Source organism: Solea solea, chromosome 5, assembly GCF_958295425.1.
Source record: "Solea solea chromosome 5, fSolSol10.1, whole genome shotgun sequence".
NCBI classification, from domain to species: domain Eukaryota; kingdom Metazoa; phylum Chordata; class Actinopteri; order Pleuronectiformes; family Soleidae; genus Solea; species Solea solea.
Window position 1 is genome coordinate 27,449,210 of NC_081138.1, and position 27,814 is coordinate 27,477,023.

General features: G+C 39.4%; 1 protein-coding gene across 5 annotated transcripts; it reads right to left on the minus strand.

Annotated features, from left to right (window-relative positions):
* Positions 1 to 1,384: 1,384 nt before the first annotated feature.
* LOC131459958 (polycomb protein SCMH1-like) lies at positions 1,385 to 26,274 on the minus strand. 5 transcript variants are annotated; one of them, XM_058630149.1, is made up of 14 exons: positions 26,168 to 26,274; positions 21,663 to 21,747; positions 21,369 to 21,437; positions 20,787 to 20,857; positions 20,163 to 20,397; positions 18,558 to 18,646; positions 17,377 to 17,620; positions 7,005 to 7,348; positions 6,744 to 6,876; positions 6,157 to 6,363; positions 4,252 to 4,425; positions 3,850 to 4,104; positions 3,611 to 3,765; positions 1,385 to 3,095 (listed from the first exon to the last, which is right to left on the minus strand). In XM_058630149.1, exons 2-14 carry the CDS (start codon positions 21,682 to 21,684, stop codon positions 2,970 to 2,972), a joined length of 2,124 nt encoding a protein of 707 aa, XP_058486132.1. In that variant the 5' UTR covers positions 21,685 to 21,747; positions 26,168 to 26,274; the 3' UTR covers positions 1,385 to 2,969. The 5 variants fall into 5 exon arrangements, with proteins under 5 accessions (XP_058486132.1, XP_058486134.1, XP_058486133.1 ...); XM_058630151.1 differs by having other exon boundaries at positions 3,611 to 3,762; positions 3,889 to 4,104; positions 6,744 to 6,879; XM_058630150.1 differs by having other exon boundaries at positions 3,889 to 4,104; positions 6,744 to 6,879.
* Between the last annotated feature and the right edge of the window lie 1,540 nt (positions 26,275 to 27,814).

The following is a 27,814-nucleotide window of genomic DNA, read 5'->3' on the forward strand; positions in this document are numbered from 1 at the left end:
CCCTTTATAAGGGTTTATCATTTCCCACATCCATCACATGTTTAAGCACTGTACCTTTATCATCAGACAATACAGCAGTCACACAGCTTGTTTTGTATTCTATAAGGATTTATATGTGTTTGCAAATAAATAAATTGATTTGAACAGTGGTAGTAGCACAGAGCCCCCACTAGAGGGAAGTGAATCCATCATCCATCCATCATCACGTTTGGCTAAAGGGAAGGAAGTGTTGACAAGCAGCACTATCACTACAATCACTACATACATTATCTCAAGGCACTTTACATAGTAATCAAATAACTTCTGATTGTATAAAAAGTTCTATATTCGTCATTTCATTGAAGGATGTTTAAAGTTATCCGTTCCTCATTACAGGGACCTGGATCTGTTTCCATTAAGCTGCACATGCAGTTTATTACCTCCACCAAGAAGGTTATGATTTCATCAGCATGGGTTTGTAAGCTTGTTCTTCTGTTTGCAGCTTCCTGTCTACATTACATTTTGGCAAGAATCTACCCACTGATGACATCACAAAACAATATCAAATTTTCAAGAAATCCCTATCTATTTATAACAGGCAAAACTGTTTAAAAACGTATTATTTTTGACGGGAGGCCTCGTATTGAAGAGGTTAAAGTGTAAAAATTGTCAGTTGCCAGTATGTGAAACGCAATGACAAAGTGATGAAGCCTTGGCAGAGGTCTGCACTCTCTAAATGCCCTTGTTTAACGCTGTTTTATGATATTTATACTTATACAATGGCCTCCTTCCATCAGGGATCCCACTATGCTGGGATTGACAACCAGGAAACAACATATTCCTAAAGAATTTGAAAGAGGAGTCATTATTGGTGCTGCCGTGAGCGACTTAAACTGGCTGGACCTCTGGACAATGATTCCCTTTGAGCTGTCACTTTCCTTAAGTAAGACATCCATGACCCTTTGACCCCCAACCCCATGTCAGGGCTCCCCCCTCAATGGACACACACACACTAAAACTAAGGTGGGAAAAAATGGATTGAATGTTTTAAATTTGCATTCATTTCTAATCCATCCTTTTTATTAGCCGCACTTCAGCTGTGTTTTTAAAAAAAAATAAAAATCAGATGACAGGCCAGTGGTTCGTGACTGGTCACCAGATATTACCCTGGGGGGTCAGAAGATAATTGAGAGGAAGGGAACAGAAAACCCCTTTTATTCAACACACAATTCTATTATAGTCTTCCCTCCTTTTTCTGGCCTCTAAGAATAAATTAGCTAGAGCTAGTCATAAGTGACAGAGATGACTGAAATGAGTTAAAAGCACACATACGTTCATCTTAAGGTGTCATAAAATAAATTTAAAAAAGCACATGTGGTGGCTTAAAGGGTCTCAAACACGAGGATGATGTAAACAAATGTTTAATTGTGTGGACGCATATCAAACATTTAACAAACATTGAACAAGGTTGAACTTACAGTAAAAAAATACGGGTAAATGTATATAAACACATGAGAGCGCCGCAGATAAATAGGTGACAAAGGTTCAAAATATAGTTGATTATTGTGCATTTCCTCTGTAATGTAGTCATGAACGTAATGCTAATGTTCGAAGAAACAACCTCGACTAAAAACCTGAGTTATCACATTAAAGCAAGACCACTACGGGAGAGCGGATGCGTGCAACTACGACTAGAGACGTGATTTGGTTTGAAAATGGTTCTGAAATGTTCAGAAAAATGTGTATCTCTGCCACTGAAAACAGATAAATACTTCCAGTCGAACACAACACAGCCGTGTAACTAACACAAAACTATTCAGGGAGAAAATAATAAAAGATAATGCATAAGCTTGATACAGGTTTATATGGGGTTTTTTTTACAGTACAAAATGATATAAAAAAAACAACCTTTTGGTTTGAGTATGTACAAAACAGGTTGTCCACCGTTTACTCTCTCGGGAGCACTTGACAGTTAAGGCTACTGCCTTTATTATAATGTCAAAACATTTACAGTATACCAGTCTTTATACGTGTGTCTGTGCATGTGTGAGCGACTGTAAAATCATAATACAATCACGTAGCCACATCAGTGCTCCAGCTGAAACGCTCCAGTCTGAAGCTTTTCCAGCACAAATAAGACACAAACGAGACACAAAGGAAACTCTTCAGTTACAGGTTTTCTACATCGACAGGCTGCGCTGCAGAATCTCTGCTAATGTCCCTCTGAGGTTAAATATCCACCATTTCAAATACAAGTGGTGCACAAAAATGCTTTTCTGATCAATGTCGGTATCCATTAATGCAATAAACCGGACTGAAACCATCTCTCACACCGATCACTCACGTCACTGAATCTAAAAAGGTTTTTAAAAGACAACGTCATTTAGAAACATTTATACCATTATTGGAAATGACGCAGTGAGATATTTACTGCTAGTACCTGAACTACCCTTTAAAGTCTTGAGGCAGAGAGCGTCCGTGTGTAAAAGTTGTAATGCAGAGGTAACTAAAGTGATAAATTACGGCCTCCACAACAACAAAAATCGTGATTGTGCTCTGGTAACTGATAATACTTAGACATATTGTGTATCTGTGTCACTGTCAAAGTAAAGTAGAGTTAATGTAAATTAAAATACAGTGTTCTGCTCAGAGATGGAGAAATAATATTGATTTAATTGTATTATTTAATTATACTTTATGTACTATTTCCACCCAAACATGAGGTCTAAATGCTGTTTCAAAGGTTTCTCCACAGTACTAGGGATTTACTTTTGTGGAAAATACTGAAATGTTTGCGTATTTATTCATGTGTGACCCAATAGTAGTCAAATTCACTCAGAAAATACCACAATTCACAAAAAGTACCAAGCACATGAGTTCAGTGTCCTTCGGTGATGGATTTACAGGTCACTACTATCCCTGTAGACTAATGCATGTTGTGTGTTTAATTGCCAGTGAGGAGAGAGAGAGAGAGTCTTTATCTTTATCTTCTACTGTTTGGTCTGTTTCAGCTTCTCAATGTGATGGCAGAGTTTGAGCGCCGGGCCCAGCTTCAGTCCCATGTACTTCATAATGACATCACTGCGCAGCAGCATCAGAGCCTTCCCGTCAATCTCCTGCAGAGAGAGTTTAAAACACAGTTGACCAGAGAGCTGCAGTAAAAAAGGAAACTATATGAAAATATATTATATATATATATATATATATATATAAATATATATAAAAAAAATAAAACAATATATTATATATATATATATATATATATAATATAAATTTTTTTTTTTTTTTAAATCTCTTTATTGATATTTTAGGCAATATCAAAGCAAATTAATACAATGTCACATTATAAAGTTGGAAGTGCCATGTTTAATATGTATAGCCGCCAAGGATCAGTAATCATATAGTCGCACATCTTACACAGAGCCCATTCAAATAAAGGTGTGCCAGACAGAGTGCATTTTGAATTATAATTAGAGAGAGCGCAAAACTTTCCCACAGTGTCCATACACTAAATAACTGTCCTTCACTTTTTGAGTTACGATGCTCACAGGTGACATCAAACGTAACCTCTCTGGCGGACGTAAGAAGCAATGAATTCCAGCATCAGTGAATCAGTGAGTGGAATACTCACATGTTTCCTAAAGAGATCGACGTGTGGGCCCAGAGTGTGGGGATCGGCCTCTTGGACGAACCGTATGACGTCATCGACAGACCAGGAAGCCGCGTTGTTCCCTGAAGCTTCCTTGTCCTGTTTCACATGGTCTGGTCCTGTCGTTGAACTCGCTGCTGAACACGACAGGGGAGTTAAAACAAAGCCTGGACGACCACACATCGCTGTGTGTGTGTATGGGTGCGTGTGTATAATCCTACCCTCCACTCTTCTGTGGGTACACACTGGGCCAAGTTCACCTGGGTTGGAGCTGACGCGTCGTATCGGCTGTGGCGGCGGCGGCGGCGGCGGCGGCAGCAGCGACGTGTGGGTGTGTCCAGTGTGTCCGGGGAAATATGGCCGCTCCTTCTTTGCTGTTCTGTAGTCTGATGCACTGTGAATGGAGCGGGAGCTGGGGGCGCTATCTTTTACGGAGTCGTCTTTGGAAAGGCCGTTCTCAGTGTGGGACGGAGGTTCTGTTTTTACAGGAAGACAGAAACAGCGTTAATGAGGATGCAGGAGAAGATTGACTCGTGATCTTAAGCTTCTGAAATAGGGAATCTGAACAGAGAAGACCTTATAGACTGAAAAAGAGAATAAAACGCCCTCTGTTGCCCCCTGACCTGATTTAGTTTTGTTGTAGAAGCGTATGTTGTTGTTATAAGGGCTGAACGGCTGGGAGCTGAAAAGACTGTCGCTCTCCAGGTGTTGGCACATGTTCTCCAGGAACCGTAGCACCGAGGACGCACTGGAGGCGGAGGGCAGCTTCACATAGCGGATACCGTGCTCCGACCGCACTGTGGAGGGCAGAACAAAAACAACTTCCATTCATTTCCCAAACCTTAACCATAATGTAAAATTAACCAGTTCCTCAGAAATTAGGTTCTGTCTCATAAGGACCAGGTTTTGGTCTCCATGAGGACTACTGGTTCTGAAGGTCTTAAAGAGGTAATAAATAGAGGTAAAAACACACCAAAAGTTGACCAATATGTTTTTTTTTTTTTATGGCTCATGCCAGTTTTTAGAACAACACGTCGCTATTAAACCCAATTTTCGTTTTTTCACCCATCTGAGAAAATGACAAAGTAACACCTAATTTAATAATATAAGCTTTGTGTATAAAAGTGACAGATATGATAAGATTTGTCTTCTTATTTCTCCTCCTTTTCATTCTTTTCAGGGTATAGTCATTTTTGTTAGAAAGATTTGTTTTATACATTTCATTTTTCTGACTTGACAAACAATACTGAACAGTAACATTGAACAACTCTTATGACCGGTCTCATTTTGACACTTAAATGTGTGAAACATGTCATCATAGTCTGGTGAAAACTGACAAGAACACATAATAAGTAAGCAGTAACGAGCTGATTAATTCAATCAAATTTGTCTGATGCTGAAAATTAGGGCTGCATCTAAAGATTATGTTCATAATTGATTAGTCATGACTTCCAATGTTTATTTTGGTATTTGTTTGGTACAAAGAATGTGTGAAGAATGTTTCTCAAAGCTTGAAATAACGATGTTATCAACTTTCTTGTTTTGTCCACAAACCAAAATGATTCATTTTTAATGTTTCCTTGTTACATGGAGCAAAGAAACCAGGAAATATTCACATTTAAGAAGCTGAAAACAAAAATTGATTATCAAAATAGTTGGGAGATTAATTTAGTTAGCGATTCATCATCAATTAATTGTTGCAGCCCAACTGTTTAGTATTCAGTTCAACTGGTCTGCATCTAACACACACACACACACACACACACACACAAATACATTCAAACTAAAAAAAAAAGAAAAAAAAAGACACAGCAGATGGTTTAGGGTTAGCACCCTCCCTTTATAAGCAAATCCCACACGACACTACTCCCACCTTCCCAAGCCAAGCCTGCACAAATCCACAAATTAAACCCCCCCCTCCCCTCCTCATCCTACTATACTCACCCAATGCTCTTCCAATTCCCCCCCCCGACCATTCCCCAAGGGAGACACAATCCCAGAATCCCAAACCAGGTTAGACGCACATGTCACTTCTGATTACAGCCCCAGTGCTCACATCAGCTGCTGCTGATATAGAGACACTGTCTTTTATTCCTCGTCTTCTCACACACAGACGCACAACAAAGAAACACACACACACACACACACACTGTACTGACTTATTTATCCGACCGCCACCGTTACATTACTTGTCTGTTAGAGCATCGATACCAAACCTGCGCCAGGTTCAGACAAAAAACCCAGAAAGGATTTAATCGGGCTCGGGAACGGTCGCATGAATTGACATGGTAATTTCAAGTTCTTTTTGTGAGCCGTAGAGTGAAATAGGGTGAATTTAAATTGAGTTTTTGTTTGGTTTTGAATTGCTTTCCTGAGACAACGGTGTAAACATTCCGTAAATAGATGTATAGCGAGGGTTTCTACCCCTGACGACAGCGCGCTGAACTCATAAATCCAAAAGTATTACACTGTAAAAGAAAGAAGACACAAGAAAAGTGACTTCACCACGACAAAGATGTGCCATTTACCTCTGATGACCTCTCCTTCCGTGTGCGACTGACTCTGTAGGAACGACAACAGCACCGACGGCTGGTACGTGCAGTCCACGCACGCCTGAACGGCCTGCTGAAGCACAGCGTTGACTGGAGCCGGACCAAAGTGATCCGGGAGCTGCTGTACCAGTTTTCGGTCCAGATTGGGGCCGTAGTCCCCGTGTTTGTTCACATAGACGCAAACTTGAGGTGTCACAAAGAGGAAGAAAGTGCTGAGTTTACAGTACTGTATGAGAGTTGTTGTTTTAGCAATTTCTTCATCACAATAGGAGCAAAAACATTTACTTTTTGGGGAATAAATGCACTGAAAGACTCAAATATTTAGTGTGACCTCCCATTAGACTTGAACAAAAGCAAGATTTTTGTCATTTGTCCTACTACAGTATTTATAACTGAGCATTTCAGTATTAAGTGCACATGAGTTTAACTCATTGGGAGCTTGAAGAAATAGTTCAGGACACTCTAACTTTATAACTTTGCAAAAAACAACAAAGCTGGTAGACATTTTGCACAAACTCTGTATATATCTAGTATTTTAGAGCAGATTCAAGCATTCAGTTTACCCGTGCAAACGACATTTGAGCTGCTGCTGCTGCTGTTGTTGTCTCCTGAGACGTGGCTGGAGCTCAGCCTGGTCTCTGGAGGCGGAGCTGCAACCACTGACGCTGACCCCAGGGACTGCGCCACCCGAGGCTTCTTCTAGAGCAAAACGAAAAACAATCTCATTTCTCTGTGTGACCTACAAAACATCTGTAGTTCGTGATTTACACAGAGAAGTGAGACAGCAGCAGAAACAAACAAAGCTGGTCCATGAGATGTGTCACCTTGTTCTTAGGCTTGGGCCCTCTCTTCTTGTATGGTCGAGGGGCCAGCTGAACCTCAGTGCTTGTTCTGGCCGGACTCTGCGACGCTCCATTCACTGACGCCGCTGCCGCTGCCGCCGCAGCCGCTTCCGCCGCTGCCGCTTCCGCCGCTGCCTTCAACAGAGCAATAGTCTGGGATTTGGGACGACGACCTCGGACTCCCTTGCGGACAGGAAGCGGCGGCAAGGGGTTGGGCAGTCTGTACGAGGTCTGCATGGAGGAGGAGGAGTTGGACGAGGAGCGACGCGTCGTGAGGGAGGCTGAGGTGGCGGAAACCGGAGCAAGGAGCGCACCGGGGAGGGTAACTACAAAAAAGGAGACATGGGGGGGGGAGAGAGAGGAGGACAAAGAAGAAGAAGAGATGAATAATTTATTGTTATTCCTTTTGTCAAACTTTCCTCCAGTAAAGATTATATATGGTTACACAGAAAGGGGCCAATTACACTTTCATACATATTTAGAGGAGTAAAATAAAAGTCCAATATCTTTGGCAAAAACATCTTTGTAATTATATTTGCCCTACATTCATACACAGAGGATTTTAACACTCTTCATAAAAAACAATAACTAAAGATCATGGGAATTGTTGTATTGTTTGGTTCCCCTGTGTGTTTGCATTTTTCAGAATGGCAGCGAGTAAACCCTGATCCACTAGTGACAAATACACATAATAACATGAATAACTAACGACTAGTACTTCATAATAATAAATAATTCCTTCCTCAATCTGAAATTTGATACCGATGTTACAGCAGAGACAGATGATGTGGATTTAAAAAGGTGGACCGTTGGTTACGTTGAATAGAAATGACTAATGTAAGTAAAAATGTAACATTAGTAGGCCTAGTAGTTATTCTTTTGGACATTTTAAAGCAGAATGGTTACATTTCATATCTTCCAGTGAGGAGATTTAAGGGAGCATGGTTGTGCCACATTTCAACACACATGAACGTCTGTCTTCCACGTGTTTGTCCCGGTTTTTTCTGCACCGATAATGAAACGCCGGTGGTCGTAAAAAAGAGAGAATGAAGAGGAGAAGTAGCCCTGCAGAGGTTTGTTTGGACTTTCAGATTGACGGGTTCCTAATGTCGAGCCCCTCCCTGCACTGAAATCAGAGTCAGAAGCCCCCAGAGAAATGCCTGCTAGAATTTATCAAGCCTTCAGCTTCCAGCAACACAGCAAAAAATACTAATTATGAGTGATCGGACTGAAAGTCTTCCATAAAACAGCAACAAAATGAGATATAATGACAATAAAGACTATTCTAATCTATTCAAAGTGCTTTTGTGGTTGATCCAAATCACGTGAATGTATTTTACCCGTCAGGGTTTCGTTGTGTGAGGTTTGACGGCCATTAAAGTTGTTTATGGTGATTGTCAACTGACATTTATATAATATATGGTTTGCATGAAACTGTTTGAATTGTATAACCCCCCAAGATTGATGATGACTACCTAGTCTGGACCACGGTCTAAACAAAAGTTCAACTCTTTCCTGCGTAACATCCCTCTTCTCGCTTTCCCCCCCAACTCCCAACAAAAGTAAACGCCCCTCACTAGTTGAGGAACAATCTACCCGTCGACCTAAAAAACAACCTTTAATTGTACGACTTCACTCAAGATGTGATAATTAAGAAACAAAAAAACACAAAGCAATAGCAGCGTCTGTCTTCATTAGCCTGAGCGTGACTCTGTGATATGATCACACAATTATCACAAGGTCTGTGTGAGAAACGGAGAGTAAAAATGAGAAAGAAGAAAGAAAGAAAGAAAAAAAGGGCAGAAAAGGGAACGATAGCATCTCCAGTTTCAATCCAAACGTAGCAGGGGGCCTGAGAGTGCACAAGGAAACTCTCAAGAGGCCGAGGCTTTCATTAGAGACGACAGAGAGTGACTCTGGAAGGTATACAGTATTCTCCGAGGGCCGGGCCGGAGCACCCTGAAAGCTGCTTAATTGGAAAATGAGTGAAAGTGGGCGTTGACTAGAGCAGTATTTAGTTTCGGGGGGGGGTGAGAGTTCATTTTCTTCACCAGGAGCATTGATACACACACACACACAGAGCAATAGTAACACCAACCTGCGCTCACACTGTTGACTTTAATCACACCGAGATAAGCCCTACAAAGGCAGACCAACATTTACGAGCAGGGCACCAATCAGTACCACTGGGTTTTAATTCACCGTAGGAAATCCGAGTCAGGGGCCGCGTTTGATCTTTTACAGTCGTGAAAAAAAGCGAGAATCTAATCCACTCACACTAAAAGCAACACCAACCAATTCCAACACGTCTGATTAATGCCAAATTCTGCCATATATTAGTCTATCATCAAACAGACTGTATTCAAAAAAAAAAAAAAAAGCTTACCTCTGCAGTTGAACTTCATCCCTCACATGTCTGCTTGTAAATTTATTCCACAGTGTCAGACGAGTATCACACGTATTCTGTATTAAAGCAAGGTGATGGTTTAAATCCACCACCGCTGCGTTTCTTCACCAAATGCAGCCACTCAAAAGTGTCCTGTGCATTATTTTAAACTTGTACTTAACATGCAGCTGTATAATCATCGTGGTACCCATGGCAACGTTCTCCACATGTGTTACATTACAACTCAGAAGGTCTGAATGACGTTTGGCCGCATTTGCAGCGAATCAGCCACAGACGAGAGGCTGGAGCATTCAGCTGAAATGTGTGTTTTTGTTTCATAAGTTCATATTTATGACATAATATAATATCATTATCAGCCATGAAGTGTATTTAAATGACTGACTTAGTTTTCCGGTTGCAAAATGTTGTGACACTCGAAAAGGAAATTCACAGACATCTCCTGCAGCCAGCTCCACACAATACACACAACTGACAACATGCTCTATTGAAGAAGACGTGAGACTATGAATAAAGACCAATAACTCCTCAGACAAATGCATACTGACATTATAAATCAAATATGGAGTAGGCTCCTTTCCCCAGACACTCCCATTCAAACTTAGCTCTTTATGCAACCAGCAGAGTTGCCCTTCTATTACTTCATATTTTCCTAAACTCTAATTTCAAGCTGTTGGGATTCGTTCCAATACATTAATACAGTAATTAATACAGTAAATACAAATGCACAATGCCCACAGTTTACAGTAAAATACTGCATGATTTGTTGAAGGCTAACTTTGGAGGTGAACGTGTGAATAAACGCACAAATCCAGATCTAAGAATTTACTTTTATTCCCTCCCAAAAAACACAACGAAGCAAGGCATCTTCAGACTGCATGCAACAAAACAAAGGCATATGGTTCCGATCATGACTATATGATTCCAGCCATCGACCCACTGACCTGTGTGAGCCACAGCCTGAGGAAACGTGCGTGTGTGCGTGTGTGCGTGTGTGTGTGTGTGTGTGTGTGTGTGAGTGAGATGTGAGTGCATGTTTGTGTTATGCACACATGAGAACTGGGTCTTTGCAAAGTGTGTCTGATGTCTTGGGGGTGGGGGGAGGGGCACGGCCGGAGTTACCTCTCATCTAATTACACACACACATTCTTGCACAGCATTCTTAGAGAGGACACTCGTGGATATAATGAATCCACTTTCCCCCGTCAACACCTAACCCTCCAAAAAACATCCATTCATCTGGACAGGCTAAACAAAGCATTAACCTTAACCATAACCGGTTAATACCTAACCCTAACCTTAACCTAACCACAATTCAAATCTGAGTCCTGAACTTCATCAGAAAGTCCCTCAGAAATGAGGTTCTGCCTCGTTAAAACGAGGGTTTTGTCTCCACGAGGACTACATGTCCTAACAAGGTCAATGTTTATGCCAGAAAAAGTCAGAAAGAGGTAACACACACACACATGTGCACACACACACATGTGCACACACACACACACACAGGACAGGATGTTCTCATGTGCAGATTCATTGGAGAATGAAACACATGAACAGCAGATTCAGGTGTGTGTGTGTCTGTGTGTGTGTGTGTGTGTGTGTGTGTGTGTGTGTGTGTGACTGATGCACCAACAGCAGAAAGGAGGAAGTAACTTAAATCGCTTCAGGCCACAAAATATCACCACAGCACAGACTCACAACCTGTCTGCAGAGCACACAAAGTAATGCAGATTTAACTGAAGAGTCACTCGACACACACACACACACACACACACACACAGCCCAAGTTGACAGATGCATTAAATTGTTGTGCTGCAAATATTTGATATCCGCTAATCCTTCGCTGAGCCATTTGCAAACTTTTGCTGCGCAAAGCTCTGCACACAAAACTCACACCATGCAAAACACATGCGGCCCTGTGACTAATTACAGCCAAACAATACAGTTTAATGTCCAGCCTGAGTCTGTCTCACTGTCTGTAGGCTACTATAGGCTACTCGTCTCTGAAGAGATGCAAGTCAAGCCCAAAACAAACAAAGAAAACAGGGCGAAACAGCAGCGTAAGTCCTTTACAATGGCACAACTTTTATGTGAATTTATCCTTAAAACTGTCCCAGCGTCATGCAATAAAAATATTGAGACACTTCTTCTTCCTGAATTGAAATTAAACTCATTTGACATGTGATATTGATGTTAATTTGGTATATTTTAGAGAGCAGGAAATGTTATAAAACATGTGGTTTCACTATGTTACAGACCTAAATCTTTAATATTATTTAGATCACATACAAACTATGAAGCCCCCCCCCCCCCCCACACACACACACACAGTTATCTGAAAGAGAAATGTTGTGAACATCAAACTCACCAGCAGATCTCCAACAGGAAAAACAGAAGTTCACAGCTTCTGTTGAGGCTTTCTTGTAGAAGAAGCAGCAGAAGCAGCAGCAGCACAAACCACAGTATTAGTGGAGGAGAGCAACAATACCGGCCACTGAGTACAGTTGCTTCCTGGTTCTCTCTGTGAAAGAACTCTTTCTCTCCAAGCTGGTGTTGATCAGTTGTTGCCCTCAGTCTCTCTTCCTGACTTTCAAACAACCAAAAAAAGAGAAAAAAAACTCTCCACATCTGCACTTATTCCTTGTTTTGTCTCTTTCTCAGTCTTCTTGCCTCTACCTTCTCTATTCTCCGCCGGCAGTAATCCACAACAAAGCCCACGCTGCTGCTGCTGCTGCTGCTGTTGCTGCTGCTGCTACTGGCTGAAGCATGCAAAGCTTCCCTCCCGATGAATGAGCAGCAGCAGGAGGAGGAGGAGGGTGTGTGTGTGTGTGTTTGGATTTGCATAGTGTCTGGAGTAGAGGGAGGGAGGGAAGGAGGGAGGGACGGAGGAGTGGGTGGGTGGTAGTAGTAGTCAGTGGGGTGGGAAGGGAGGGGTTTCAGCTCTTTATTCGTGTTATCTGTAGGCCATATCGACAGTCTGCATCAGTCACCTGCTTCTCAGCAAGCCTCTCGGGCCAGGGAGGGGGAGAGGGGTTAGCAGTGGAGCTACGAGAGAGGATGGGGGGATGGGAAGAGGGCCAATGGGTGAGGGGGGGGTAAAAGGTTAAACTGTATCAGAAGAGTCCTGATTGAAACGGGTGAAAAGGGCCAAACTCCAGGAGTCGATGCCCGCATAAGCAAGCTTTCTTTCAACGTGCACACATGCTTTCTATCTCTCTCTCGCAAACCCCCCAAAAAAAGAAAAAAAAGTTCCCCTTGAGTGTAACACAAGCCCACTCAGACATTCCCCCGATGAAAGATGGCCAGGAGCTGCGTCAGGAAACAGTGGCATAGTCGGATATCAGCGAGCCTCTGGAACAATGTGGAACAGAGCAGCCAGAGGAAGCCTGCCAAAAAGTGGCCTCAGTCAGACGCACCGAAATCTCCCTTAAAGGGGACAAACAGGACTGCTAAGATTTCTTTACAACATAAACTGGCAGAATAAAGTGTTATTTTTTCTTTACAACTTTTAAATACAAACACAGTTCTGATGTATTCAAAGCATTAGTCAAATGGAGTTCACACCAAGCACACGAGCGCCACAGCAACTCTGCATGACTGTAAAACAGGTTGGACCATGCAGGCAGGGTTCCCACACCTTGGCTGACATCAAATTCAAGGACTTCCCAGGACAAAATCAAGGACCAAATGTGCCGACACAGCACAGGAAGGGAGGGCATCTTGTAAGAGCCGCTTCGCCCATGACGGCGTCCACTTTTATTGATTGGATTATTGAGCACGCTCTGCATCTGGACTAAAGTGATTGTCCCTGGGATCCTGGTCAAAGTCAGTCTTTGTCATTTTCTTTGGCGAGACAGGGATGTTGGAATTTTCATTTCCTAGTTATCACGTCGCCATTTGCTCTCTCTTGCTTAACTTTACTCGCTCATTGTTCTGCATGGAAACTCACGTCAACGGTGGAGAGAGAGGGACAGTGGACAGTGTCCACAACACTGCTAGTACTATATCAAGCAATGAAGGGCATGAAACAGTAGGTGGCGTAGTAACATACAATGGGTGACATTGTCCTAAATATCGAGCACTCTTCAATGACTCACGTCTATTCAGGGGCGATTTCAAGAGTCAAGTATGTTTTTTTTCAAATTCACAAACTTTCAAGGATTTCAGGGTGCCGTGGGAACCCTGACTATGACTGAAAACACAGAAATTCCTTCAGCAGTTGAATGGCATAAACACTTCCTGCTCCCACTCACAGACTGTGAAGAAAACTGGACGTGCACGTCTTCCAGTTCTGACTCGATCGTCAGTGAACATTTCCTGGTCTCAATCAAAAGTTTCATCCTCAAAAGATCACAATGTCAATGTTGTGAATGAGGGAAAACATGAGTGGACACCAGTGTGATTGACAGCTGTTATTGTCCAGGAGGCCAAATCAAGGCTTCACGGTTCAGATTTGTATGGAGTAAACAGAATGATCCTAAAATCATCAACAACAACAACAAAATCACCAAAAGCCATGCACTGCAGCTTCAAAACAGACAAAAACAACAGCTCACATGAAAGATAATGTATTATTCAGAGAGCGTTAATCCTCCATTTTGACCCACTTTAACAAAGGCAGATCACAGCGAAATAAAAGTACAAACAAACCGTACGCCTGCTCGCATAATTATTCTTCACTTACTGAACACAAAAAAAGAAAAAAGGAAGATATTGGCCTCCTCTGTTGCTTCTTAGAAAAATGAGTCGCAGGTCACAATATGACAACTGTGATTAAAGATAATTAGAAATGTTGAAATTACACGGGCTCGTGGCCGCGCTCATACGCACAGCTAATGAACGCTCATTAACACCATCAACCAGGACCTACTTATTCACTTACACGCGTACGAACGCCTCAGATCATTTATATTCTCCTGTCTTACAGTTTCCTTTCTCTGTTCAAAAGGTGCACTCACGCTTTCCGTGTGAATGTATCTGTTACTGCTACAAAATGTCTGTGTAATTGAAGCCTGGATTTAAACCAATACCAGACCATTCACTTCTGTACACTGTAGCAGGAAGGCCTGATTCAAATGATATAGTATTAAAGTTTATTTATGGATATAACTCAGATTACACTGCAGCCATTACCGCCTCTCTCAGCTGCCACCTGAGGCGAATTCTACTGTGTACTATTCAGGTACACACGCCCACATTTATAAACATAGGGCCCAGGTCGTAAAATATCGGAATTCCCCTTTAACATCGCTCCTAGGGATGGGAATCGGTCAGTGGATCGGACATCGAACAGATAAAAATTTTAAATCCTATACAATCCAAAAATCGGGACTGTGACGGGTCGAGAGAGGAACAGATTGGAGGAGTTGAGTAAATCAAAGCACTACTCACGCTGCTGTAACATGAACTATGTTTTTAACCATTAGGGGAAAAAAAAAAAAATAGAAATCATTTGCTGATCAGTGGCAGATAAATCAACACGTGGGCTTTGATTACCATAATATACGATCGCGATATAATACACTTTATTGTCCCCCAATGTGGGGACATTTGAGCCGAGAAGTGCTGCATGCATCAGAATCAATAACAGCTAATACATAAATAGAATAGGAACTAAAAATGACGTCATAATCACGATTATTTTCATCCTCTGTGACTTTCTTGATTAATGGAGTTCTTGCTTGGTCCGTAAAATGTCACAAAATGTTGAAAAATGTGCATCAGAGTTTATCAAACCTGGAAATGATGATGTTCTCCAACGTTTTGTCTACCAAACAAAAATGATAATGAAATGATGGAAAAAAAAAACACTTAAACCGATCAGTGAAATAGATCCATATAGTTCTAAGCATTCCATATGACCACATAATGCACTAATCTCAGTATCGCACAGACTATGATATTGTGTAGAAAAAACAATACAAGAGTGTGTGTAACTGCAGAGGACGTCATCTGAGGAGGCCGTCTGTAATCTGTGTAACTGCTGCCATCCATTAAGTAAGGGAAAACCCAAACGCACACACACACACACACACACACACACAGACACACACACACCACGAGTTAATCAAGGTTGTTGGCTTAGGTTACTCACACCCACACATTTTCTGCCCAACAACAGGGTGATGACGAGCGAACTGCTAGATGGAAAAGTTGATGTGACTTTCACAGAGAACACATTTCTATGAATGTGTGCATTTCACCTGCGAAACTTCAACAAAACCCAAAACTTTCAGAGTGAAGAAAAAAAAAACTAAAACTCCACTCACATCAGAGCCATTTGTCAAAGATGATTTTGATGGATGAGCGACGTCTAAACACCCGACACGGAAACCAAACATCCACCTTGAACATTCCGCTCCGGCGTCAGTGTAAATCACACACACAGAGACGCGCTCTCCTGTAACTGCTGCGTGTAATTATCACATAATTACCCGCTGATTGATAATTAGCAGTTCACTGCACACTTTTATATTACAGAGCTCTGATTTCTGCATTTATGTCGTCTTAATACACTGTATTTGATATTATATGGGCGGGAAAATGTCGACAGTGGCTGTTGCTTTACTACAACTGTCAAGTTGCTTTTTAAAAACATCTTTTAAATGGGCAAAATGGAGCGAATATCTCCATTTTTAATAAAATAAATAGCACTCACATATGAGGAAAAATAACAAAAACTCTAAATTATTCAAGGGATTCTGCAGATTTTGTGGAGGTCAGCGCTATGGGTCACAATCCCACCCACAAACAGCAGAGCCAAATGTGCACACACACACACACACACACACCATCAAACTGATTTAGTAATTTGTAATATCTTCTAATTTATGATAAAACTGGATCATAAAAAACACATTCTATCCTCTAACCAAAAAAAAGTGTTCTCCTTTTTTTCCATTATTTCGATCTTACTGAAATAATACGAAATTAGTTGCAGAGTTATTATATCTGGTGTCACAGAAATGTAAATCTCTTGCTATTCGATTGTTATTCACAAACACAAAAGCCTATACCTTTTATATAACTTCATAACTATATATAACAGTATCACAGTTTATTGCTGACTTATGAAGATGTTTCACAATGCAGCACAACAGCTTGTACTGACGCGGCCACTGAGGAAACATCAGAACTTGTGCTTGTGCTGCCCTCTAGTGGTCAACAGTGGATAATATCCTTTGTAATGTCAATGATTTAAAAAAAAAAAAACAAGAACAATATTGGCCCACATGGGCATCCTCTGATCGCTAATAATATCCATTTCTTACATCAACCAGAGTCTCAGTCAATAAGCAAATGAGCTGTAATATCATATTCTAATAATTGTTATGGCGTAATAAACATATTTCCTGCATATATACATATATATGCATATTATGTGGAATCTGGGTCAATGGATGCAAATTAGCTCCAAGCTAACTCTAGTGCAATTATTTATTTATGATTTCCCTGTTAAATTAATAGACAAAAATGACAATGAAATAATAATTTTATAAAATAATTTTATAAAGTTGTTTCTATTATTGTTATTGTGTTTATCTTATTGCTTATTTATATGTAATCTCTTAATTGCATTTGTGTATATTTTTTGTGCAGCACCCAGAAGAGGATTTCTGAGAAATTCAGAGTCTGAATTCTGAGATTATTCTGACTCTGAAGATTAAAGTCTTTAAACTCAGAATTCATTTATTGTTTCAAAATGTTTTTTATACGTGGCTCTAATCCTCCTCTGCACTGAGGTTGTTTTTAAATGTTAGATGTAGATGTGTTTTATAATACCCTGTAGTACCATCACCACTTCTGTCAGCTATTGATCTTGACAAACCAAACAGCAGGTGGAACTTTCTGTCAAAAACAAACCGTTTACAGCAAGACCAACAAAAAAAAAAACAACACACAACAAACAAACAACAAACAAAAACACATAAAAATCAAAGAAGCACTTACAGAAGTTTCCAGGCGGTTGTAAGCTGTGCTTGGTCAGCGTGCACCAGCCGACGGGGAAGATGTCCCTGGAGTCGAAAGGGCACCAGTAATCAAAGGCGCCTCGCCAGCCGTCGAACATGACGAAGATCTCCTGACCTCTGACCTCTCCGACTGTGGCAGGGCAAATCAGGTAAGGGTTTTTCCTGTCCACCGCCTCCAGCTTCATACCAGGCTGGAAGTAGTTTTTAGCGGGACTCGAAGGTTCCTTCACACAATGTGAACATACAAACAAGCAAATACACAGATGTATGTTAATAAGTATACTGTGATCAAACAGCTGTGCAAAACAGACTTAAATCATGAATATTCAGTCATTTATAGGCTTTATTCACTTAAGTACATCATTCACATATCTGTACTTTACTTTGTTATTTATATTTCTAGCAACTTTTACTACTATATTCCCTCTAACTATCTTTGTTACTCGTTACTACCATATAATACCAGAAGAAGAAGAGTTGGTAATGGTCTGTATTTGTATGGCTCTTCTTGCTTAACACGATAGTTTTCACCCATTCACATGCTGTAACATGGGGTTAAGTGTCTTTGCTCAAGGACACATAGAGACATAGGAATTGAACCCACAGCCTTTCAGTTGAAAGACAGCTCGCCCTACCACTGAGCCACCATGGCTCAATACTCCTCACTTTTGATACTTAGCATTAAATGTCACATACTTTAAGACTTTTTACTTACGTAATATTATTATAAAAAAGTGACTTCAGCTTCTACCAAAGTCATTTTCTGGTAAACATACTTGTTCTTTTACTCAAGTATCACCTTTAAGATACTTTATACAAGACTGAGTATGTAGTGTGATGTGTGAGTGGCTCCACCTTGTGTCTGTGCTGGGTAATGCAACAACTACACACAAAACATTTAGTAAAAGTTTATTTAATCTGGATCCAGCAATTATCCTCTCTGCACAAAATTGTATTTTATTTATTTTCATTCATTCATCTACCGCTTTATTCACACACACACACACACACACGGCACGGGGACATGCAAACTCCATGCAGAAAGGCCCTTGTTCTGACGGGGGTCGCTCACCTGGGTCTTCTTGCTGCAAAGGCAAGAGTGCTAACCACTACATCCTCATCCTCATCCTCATCCTCATCATGGTTAAATATGTTATTTACCTTCTTAAACGCAGAAGCGGGGGCCATCTCTGCTCCACTCAGCGTCCGCAGGAGAAACATGGGCCACGAGGAGGCGTTCATCCTGAAACCTGTGTTAGAGAACGTCCCTATTTTAATCAACTCGCCTTTTTTCTTTCATATTCTGGGTGCAGAGGGGCCACTGTGTGGGCAACGAGGCAATAAATGAAACAGGTGTTCATGCATTCATCACCATCGTCGACCGCTTATTCACGATCGGGTTGCGGTGACAGGTGTTCCTTAAAATGGTTAATGCCGGATTTTTGCATGACACTTAATTTTATAGCACCATAAATCTCAATTTATGTCCAAATGATCACAATTTCATTCAGAAAATGAAGGTAAAGTCTAACTATATAGATCAAGGAAACGTCTAAGGTCTAATTAAAAGGTCTAATTAAAACACAATTATGTGTATTCTTGTTTATATAAGAGTCTTTATTTCTATTATTTCTCTAGAAAGGGGCCTAAGTTACCATGGTGTATGTAATAAAAGGAGTCATTTGATTGTTAGCTTCCAGGATCCTGATTCACTTCATACTCACAGTCAAAAAGTCTGGACACTTGAACACAACAGAGATGTCGTTAACGATGTTGGTCAAACATGTGCTTTTTCCTACTCTGACAAACCAAGTGTCTGCTGTGCCGGAGGCAAATTAACGAGAGTCAGCGAGACGTTAATTATGTTGTTTAAACACCAAAACCCCAGAGTTTATAATCAAGCAAAAATTAATTCAAGTCCACTGATGACTGCAACTTACACAAATACTGTTATTAAATTGAAGATTTTTCAAGTGCACACACATGTTATGATTTATAAAAACAGGATAAAACGTAGTTATAAAGCCGAAGTTACATAATACTGAACTGAATCCAGTGGCAGATAATGGAGACTCAATAGAAGACACGCATAAATTACTGTAGCACATAAATGGATAATATAAAATAATCATATTTGGTGTTAAAAATGTATTAAAACATAACTTTAACTACAATATTCAATATCTGTTGATAGATGTCGTCCCCCACATAATCCCCCATACTTGACCTTTAACCCTTTAACACCTAAGCCTGAAAATGTTTATTTATGTTTATTTTAACCATAAAAGGCCAGAAATTGTCCGTTTTTCCAGAATAACTTCCAATACCTGGCAGATGCAGTATTTACAATTTACTGCATGTTAAAAAAGTGTAGTAACAATTTAAAATGAAGAAAAACTAAAAGTTTTATTTTGAAGAACACTGTAGTTGTACATTAACACCAGATTTTGCATGTTAAATATTTAAAAGACATTTTTTTTTAGTTTTTGTCTCAATGGACGCGCTGTGTAATTACGGTAATGCAAAGTGCGCTTGAGTGAATGTGACGTCTGCGATGCCCTCGGTGTTAAAGGGTTAAGTATATATATATATATATACTGTAAATATAGATATAACGTGTATATATAACATGTTTTATATAGTGTAGTACACCGAACAATCAGATGCTACTTGTGGTTTCAAAAAGTCATTTAAATTGTTAATTTTTTTTTATTTTAATTGAATGATTCATTTGGTTGTTTGATTTCACAGTGTGAAGGAACTCACCCAGCGGCGGCTGCAGCATGTCTCCGGTCCTCTCGCAGGTCCCTATCGGCTGGATGTCCGACGAGTCGACCAGCCGCCAGAAGTCGTTGGTGTTGTCGCTGCCGTCCAGCCGCAGGCGCAGACGAGTGCCCATCATGCCCATCACCGTGGCGATGCACACAGAGTTGGAGTTGCGAGGGTCCCGCGCCTCCAGTTTCATACCGGCTTTAAAGTCGTTGGAGGGCGGGATTCTGGCCTGCAGGGGGAGCCGTCAGCAGAGAGGAGACTTTATTAAATGGTGAATTCATTTTCTAATGAATGACCTTTGTTAGAATAGTTGGTATAATGTAATGTGACAGGTTAATGCAAAGAGACAAATGAAAATGCAAATTATTTTACATTATATGAAGGATACATCTGTCAATTTTCTGTGTTTGTCAACAAGTTTTATGAATAAATCTTGGTTTTGGTTCACAAACTACCAGCAACAGTTTATTTTACATTGTTTTAAAGTAAAATGTTGACTTTTTCATTGATAATGAAGGAGCATGTCACTCCATTCTCCCTATTACACATCTGTGACCCATCAAAGTGATGTTGAAGCTGATGTTTATTTAAGGTAAATAAAAGGTTGCATCGTCTCACCTGTTTGAAGCAAGTCGGCGAAGCTGCCGTGGACGACGTTTCTCTCAGATAATCCTCCCAGCTGAACGGTTCTGCAACAAAAACAACGTAAACTCATACTCACACAAGCTATAAAGAACTGAATTGGGGTAAATTGAGGAAATGTGTTAAGGGTAAAAAATCTGTACATTTCTTGAGAAACTCATGAAGAAACATTTGTACATTGCACATAAAAAAATAAAAATAAATCCTAAGACTTTGATAGTAAAGAGGAAAATACAACGTTATTATACCTTTTTAATGTAATGTATGTATGTTATTTTAAACATATGCACACAAATCTTAGAAATTCTGCAAATTTGTTTTGGGGGGGGCCAAAAAAAAATCTCCCATGACCCATCTGTGGGTCCCGACCCAGTCTTTTGGTAATCCCTGTTCTTATAGGATACTTGAGAAGTTTCTCCTGGATTTGAGGGAACATTGTCACGGAACGAACACTCTGTCGATCAGTCAGTGAGAGGTGAATATAACAACATCACTGTTGCTGGAACACAAAAAGAGCCAGGAATGAAAAGGACTCAGTCATTAATTAGAATTGCTTACCGTTGGATTTGTCGAGGGCAGAGCCCGCTGTGATGCTGCTCCGTCTCTCCTTCTTCTCCTCTTTTTGATCTGAAATCAAAAACGGTTGCAGTTGATTGAACTGCTCATCAGAGTTTGGGAGCTTCTGACATGCAAACGGTAATTAGTGAGAGAATGAAGCCATGAATGTGGCCGAGCTTATGGTTCTGCATACCAAACACTAATGATGTGGTGGGAAGAAAGTAAACAAAAAAAAAGCCATCAGTGAGCATCTTTGTGAGCTTGTTTGTGTGTGTGTGTGTGTGTGAATCTTACCTCTGTGTGGAGTTCGACCCATGATGACCACAGTTTAATGTGCTGCTTCAGAGGAGGAGGTGACGGCAGACACACCTGGTGTCACCTGAGCAAACAAAAAGGAGACAGATTCAGTCCACACTCTAACATTTACAGCACAGCAGAAGCAGCGTTGTAACGTAACAAAGTACAGAAACTTCACATATCTGCACTTTACTTTGTTCTTTATAGTTCTGGCAACTTTTACTCCACTACATTTCCTCTAACTGTCTTTGTTACTCGTTACTACCAAATAAAATCAGAAGAAGAAGGGTTGGTAATGGTCTGTGTCTTGCTCAAGAACACATGTAGTCTAGCACAGGCAGGAATTGAACCCACAACCTTCCAGTTGAAAGACAACTCACCCTACCACTGAGCAGCAAAGACAGTAAAGATAATAAATAATAAACATGCATGTGCGTAAAAGTACAATATACAAAGATATTAACAATATAACTATAAAAAGGTAAAATAGAACAGTTACCAGAATATATAATATAATATATAGTATGGGCCTGATATTTACAGATATTTACGTAGTATCTTATCTTATTTTATGTTAATTATAACATTATAACATTCATTGTCACCATTTTGATTTCTCAGCTTCTAAAAATATTTTCTGGTTTCTTTTCTCCAAATAACACATAAATCATTAAAACAGAATCATTTTGGTTTGTGGACAAAAGGAGACATTCGAGAACATCATCATTTACAGGTTTGAGAACCGCTGATAACCCCTGACATTTTACGTACCAAACAAGTGCTGGATTAACAGGGAAAACAATGGACAGATTATGAAACAATCGTTACTTGCCGCCCTACATGTAATATTGTAATATTGTAAAAGTGGATTTGTGTTTTAGTTTTTGAAAAGGATACTATATGAGTTCCATGAAAATATGGAGGAGAATCAACTAAAAAACGAAGGGATTAAAATTGTTATTATTCAAGTCCGAATTTGAAAAGAAATAATAATTGACTGTAGATTAAAAGATTAAAAAAGGCCAACAAATGGCCTACAAGGTTTGATTTATGAGATAAATAAATACTCCTGCAGCAGAGCAACAATAAACTCATCAAATAAAATTGTTACCACACAGTTTATGCTGGAAATGTGCCCCGGAAATCCAGATCAGGTTTGCAAAAACTCTCAGCGTAGTCCCACTGCCTGCAAAGGCTGGACATAGTGAAAGCTCACAATGTAGTAAATGTAATCCAGAAGGGGGCAGAGCATCAGAAAGGTCAAGGAATTAAGGAATGAAATCCAGATATTCACGAGGTTAACAAGAGTATCTCCAGAGACCAAACGCTTGTCTCCTTTCTCTCCACGAGTTAAAAACTAAATAAATAAATGAGCATCTGCGATGCATTGTGGCCGTCGCTCCTTGTGAAGACGCCTGTGTCTCTGTAGTGAATCCCACTGAGTCAGAAGAAGCCATAAAGATTCCAGGCTGCCATAAAAAGCCATTAAGACGTGTGGATGTGGGACATCTGCAGGCGGACATGAAAAGGATTCCTGCTCTGCTTCTCCAGGCTTCAGACTGCCTCAGTGTTTGCTCTGGTCTGTCTGTCTCACTGAAGAGGGTCAGACACAAAAAACAAAAACGGCCCGGACCAACGGAGGAAGCACTTAACTTTTACGACCTCCATTTCCACTTATGCCGCCACTGATGTGGGATTAGAATGATGGCCACAAACGTGAGCAGTGAGAGGATCTAAAAAAAACACCTGGTTTTAGAGGAACTGGTTCAATTGAAACCATTTATGAAAAGTGAAATGTTAACTGTAAATAAGTGTGATTGCTTTGCTGTTATAACCTCAAACACACGTGTCATTAGATTTATTTCCAAATAAAACGAGATTCACATCGTCACAAATCTGTTTAAGTGTAGTCACAACTTTACGTATGTGAAATATTGGTGGCATTCCATAATTATATCTTAAATTCAAATGTAAAGAAAGTTTCACAAGTTGTAACCTGGCCAACAAACAATTAAACAAACCAAACCAAAACATGAAATTAACAATAAGTAGTTGTAAAAGTTGTCATTTTCACCATTTTTTTAGGGACTGTATGAGATATACCAGAGGCAAAACATGCTATAATTTGATTTGAGATTAAGATTAAATCATTCTTTATTTCTGTCATTATGCATACACATAACAAATTTTGTTTGGTAACTTTCGGCTTTTTAACAAGACACACTATGAATAGTTTAAAATGAATACACAGAACAGTATAAATAGTGAATAATCTGTACAATAAAAGTGTATAAAAAGCCCTGTGAGCAGCTAAATTGTTGACAAACAGATGGCAGTAGTAGAACATTCAACACAATCTGTATGCACCTGTGTTTTTGTCGTCAGCATGAACCAAAGAAAAGTTCACCAAAGAAAGAAAGAAAGAAAGAAAGAAAGAAAGAAAGAACTTTGTGACTAATTGACAAACATGTTGCAAACTTGACTATCTATTAACAAACCAAAAAAAGATAAAATGCAGAAACTGCTCACATTTTAGAAGCTTTTATGATTTAAAACACTTTCTAATCATAGTACTTTTTGTACTTCATGCATAAATCACATGAAGTACTTTAACTGGGTACTGTATTTTGGTGTAATCTGGGGTCAAAGTTTCATTAGGAAACAAAACATTGATGATTTGTTTTTCTTTGAAGTGGTTTGAAATTATATATTATAATTTAATTACTTTTAAGCACAAATAGTATGAAGTTCTTTTAGTGTGTATTTTGTAAATAATCCAGGGTCAAAGTTTTTCTGATTTTTTGTTTACTAGTTTGTGATTTTCATTGAACCAGATCATTTTGTACTACTTTTAGAATTACTATAAAGTAAAAAAAAAGCAAAAAGAAATTGATAATTTTTCCAATTTTGAAGTGGAATTAAAACCACAGACTATTAGATTTTATTTTTTGGAGAGGACTTTTGCTGCATAATTTTGGAGTAATCAAAATTCTCTCTAATGAGATTATTATTCTCTCTTTGAAGTGGTATGAAATTAACAATTGATTTAAGCATAAATAGTATGAAGTTATTTTACTGCATATTTTTTGTAAATAATCCAGGGTCTTTTTTTTTCATTAGTAGATTACTAGTTTGTGATTTTCATTGAATCAGAATTAAAACACAGCGGACTACTTTTAGAAACACTATGAAGTAATCCAGGATACATTATTAGTTTTGGAGTGGGATTAAAACCACAGACGTTTATTAAATTTGAAATTTTGGATAATCCAGGATGAAATTGACCTCTAATGACATTATTATTCTCTATTTGAAGTGGTATAAAATTCCCAATTCTATTTTTATTAGTCGTTTATAATTTTATTATGTATGAGGTTCTTTTAGTGTGTAGTTTTGTAAATAATCCAGGGTCAAACTTCCCTCTGGTTAACAAAAATACGTTGTTGATGCTTTCTTATACTACTTTTAGAATTACTATGAAGTAATCCAGGATAAAAAAAAACTTATTTGTCCACTTTTGAAGTGGGACTAAAACCACAGTTTTATTTTTTGGAGGGGATTTTTACTGCATAATTTTGGAGTAATCTAGGATCAAAATCCAGGAGATTATTAGTCTATCTGTGAAGTGGTATGAAATCCACATTTTTTTAATTGGTAGTTTGTGATTATCATTTTATTAGATGAAGCCTTGTTTCCACGTGGTACTGGATCAATTTCCATATTTTGCAGTAATCTCCGTTAATCCCTGATGCTTCTGCTGCTTCTGCTGCTGCTGTTGTGAGCCGCTGCAGGCAGGGCGTCACCTCCCCGATGACACGGTAATTTAGGGTCGTATTCACTCATTCATCAGTGTGTGTGTGTGTGTGTGTGTCACAACAAAATACCAGCACTGTAGATGTTTCATGTGGAGTCAGGCTGCGTGACGCAGAGCTAATCACTCAGATTATTTTCGTTTAATCTCTGTCTATATAGAGAGAGATAGTTCAGTTTTGTTGATTAAATAAAAATAATATTTATTTTTTTAAAAAAGAGCTGATTAGGCAGAAAAAAAAACATTGAATGTGGAGAAAAGTGCGTGTGACGCATTTTCCTTTGGGTGATGGTCACATTTTGTGGGCGGGACGGGGCTGATTGTTCAGAGGCGACGTGAAAACAACAAAAAAAGGAGGCAGCGACACAAAGTACACGTCTGCGTGTTACACTGTAACATCCTGCAGGAAAACAGGGACACAACACAGAGCAGAGGAGGAGAGGAAAACTGCAGAGTTACAGAAGCTGCACACGAGAATTCTCCATAAACACGCTCCTGTTACACACACACACACACAGTGTCTGCGTGGACTGTACACACACACACACACACACACGCAGCAAAAAGCTGACCGCGTTTCATTCCCAGCGTGAAAAACACACAGCCACGCGCGCGCGACAAAAAGCGCCCATTGCAGCCCACGAGAATAACGAGACGATAATAAGAAGGAGACATGAGACATGAGACGTACCGAGCGCTGGAGCAGGGTTTGATGGGAGATCCCTGACTTTCTATCAGATGCAGGCCGCCATGTTCGCTGCAGCACCGCGCATGTCCACAACGCAGTGCTGTAATTCATATTTTTACTGAAGGGGAAGAAAAAAGAAAAAAAATGACACACAATAATAACAACAGAGCAAGAAAAGGAGAGGAATACTGAATCAGCTCGCTCTCATTCAGAGGAATATAGTTTCATTTTTCCCCCCTCTTTATTATTAATTATATTATTATAATCATCATCATCCTCATTATAATAATGTTAATAATATAATAAAATTTAAAAATACGACTCAAATACAAATATACAAAATATATATATATATATATATATGTATATGTATATGTGTATATATATATATAAACACAGATAACTTAAAATATATGATCAAAAGCTTTAAAGGTTTCTCTGTCTGTGGCCACAGCACGTTACTGTAATGTCATTTTCAGCTTTTAAACACTTTAAGAGAATAAAAGTAAGAAAACAGGGGGGGGAAACTGAGAGAAAATGACATACGTATAGATTGAGATTAGAAATGAGAGGGATTAGGAGAAAAAAGACAGAAAATTGAAGATAAAAAAGAGATTATGAAATAACATACAGGAAATTGCAAATATGTAGATTTAGATTTAAGGTTAACGATTTAAAAAAAAGAGATTAGGATAAAAAAGACAGAATTGAATAATTGAAGATTAAAAAAAGAGAGATGGGGGAAAACATACAGGAAATTACATATATGTAGATGTAGAAGATAAAATTGAAGATGAAAAAGAGGGAGAGATTACAGGTTTTGTAAACTACCATTTTTGAGTGACATTTAGATTCGTCAGACATTTCAACATTTCAAAATAAAGACTGGTTTGATTTACGTAATGGAATTTGTCCTCTCAGAATATTTATGAATATGAAGTTGCCCGTATAGAATAAGAAAACGTAATCTGTGACCATAATTAATCCCACCTAAAAGTTTAAAGCAATATTTACCATCAGTCCAGAAAGATTTATCATGAATAAATTAAATAAATACATAGAATAAATGTCCTTGAAATCTTAGGACTCAACAAGTCTACACATTTCTGTATAATATAATATAATATAATATAATATAATATAATGAATGATGCGTTTATTTACTGTACACACATTTGACCTAAAGTATTTATACTTTTATCTTATAGACATAATTACCTGTTCATGTATCTGACAGTTTCCCCAGCAACATTTCCGTAATGGTTTCATTCAGGGCTGACAATATGGGTCCCAAGCGAGTTTGCCCACAGTTTCCATGTTGGCCCCACCCGTGTTTACCTACTTCAAGCCCATGTCCACTTAGAAGACTTTCCAGGCTACTGAAGTGGAAATAGCCTTGAAGTGGGGAAATTATGAATGTCCCATGTGGTTTCATTGACATGGACTCCACATGGGAAGCCCATGTGGGGCCAACACAGGTGGGTGGGGGCCACCACGGACAAACCCACTGTGGACCCATATTGTCAGCCTGAATATAAACCTTATGGGGCCACATGGACATGCTGGCTGGAGTACTTACATAAAGTAACCTGTGATATGATAAGACTCAAATAGAGTATTATTATTATAATAATAATAATAATAATACTA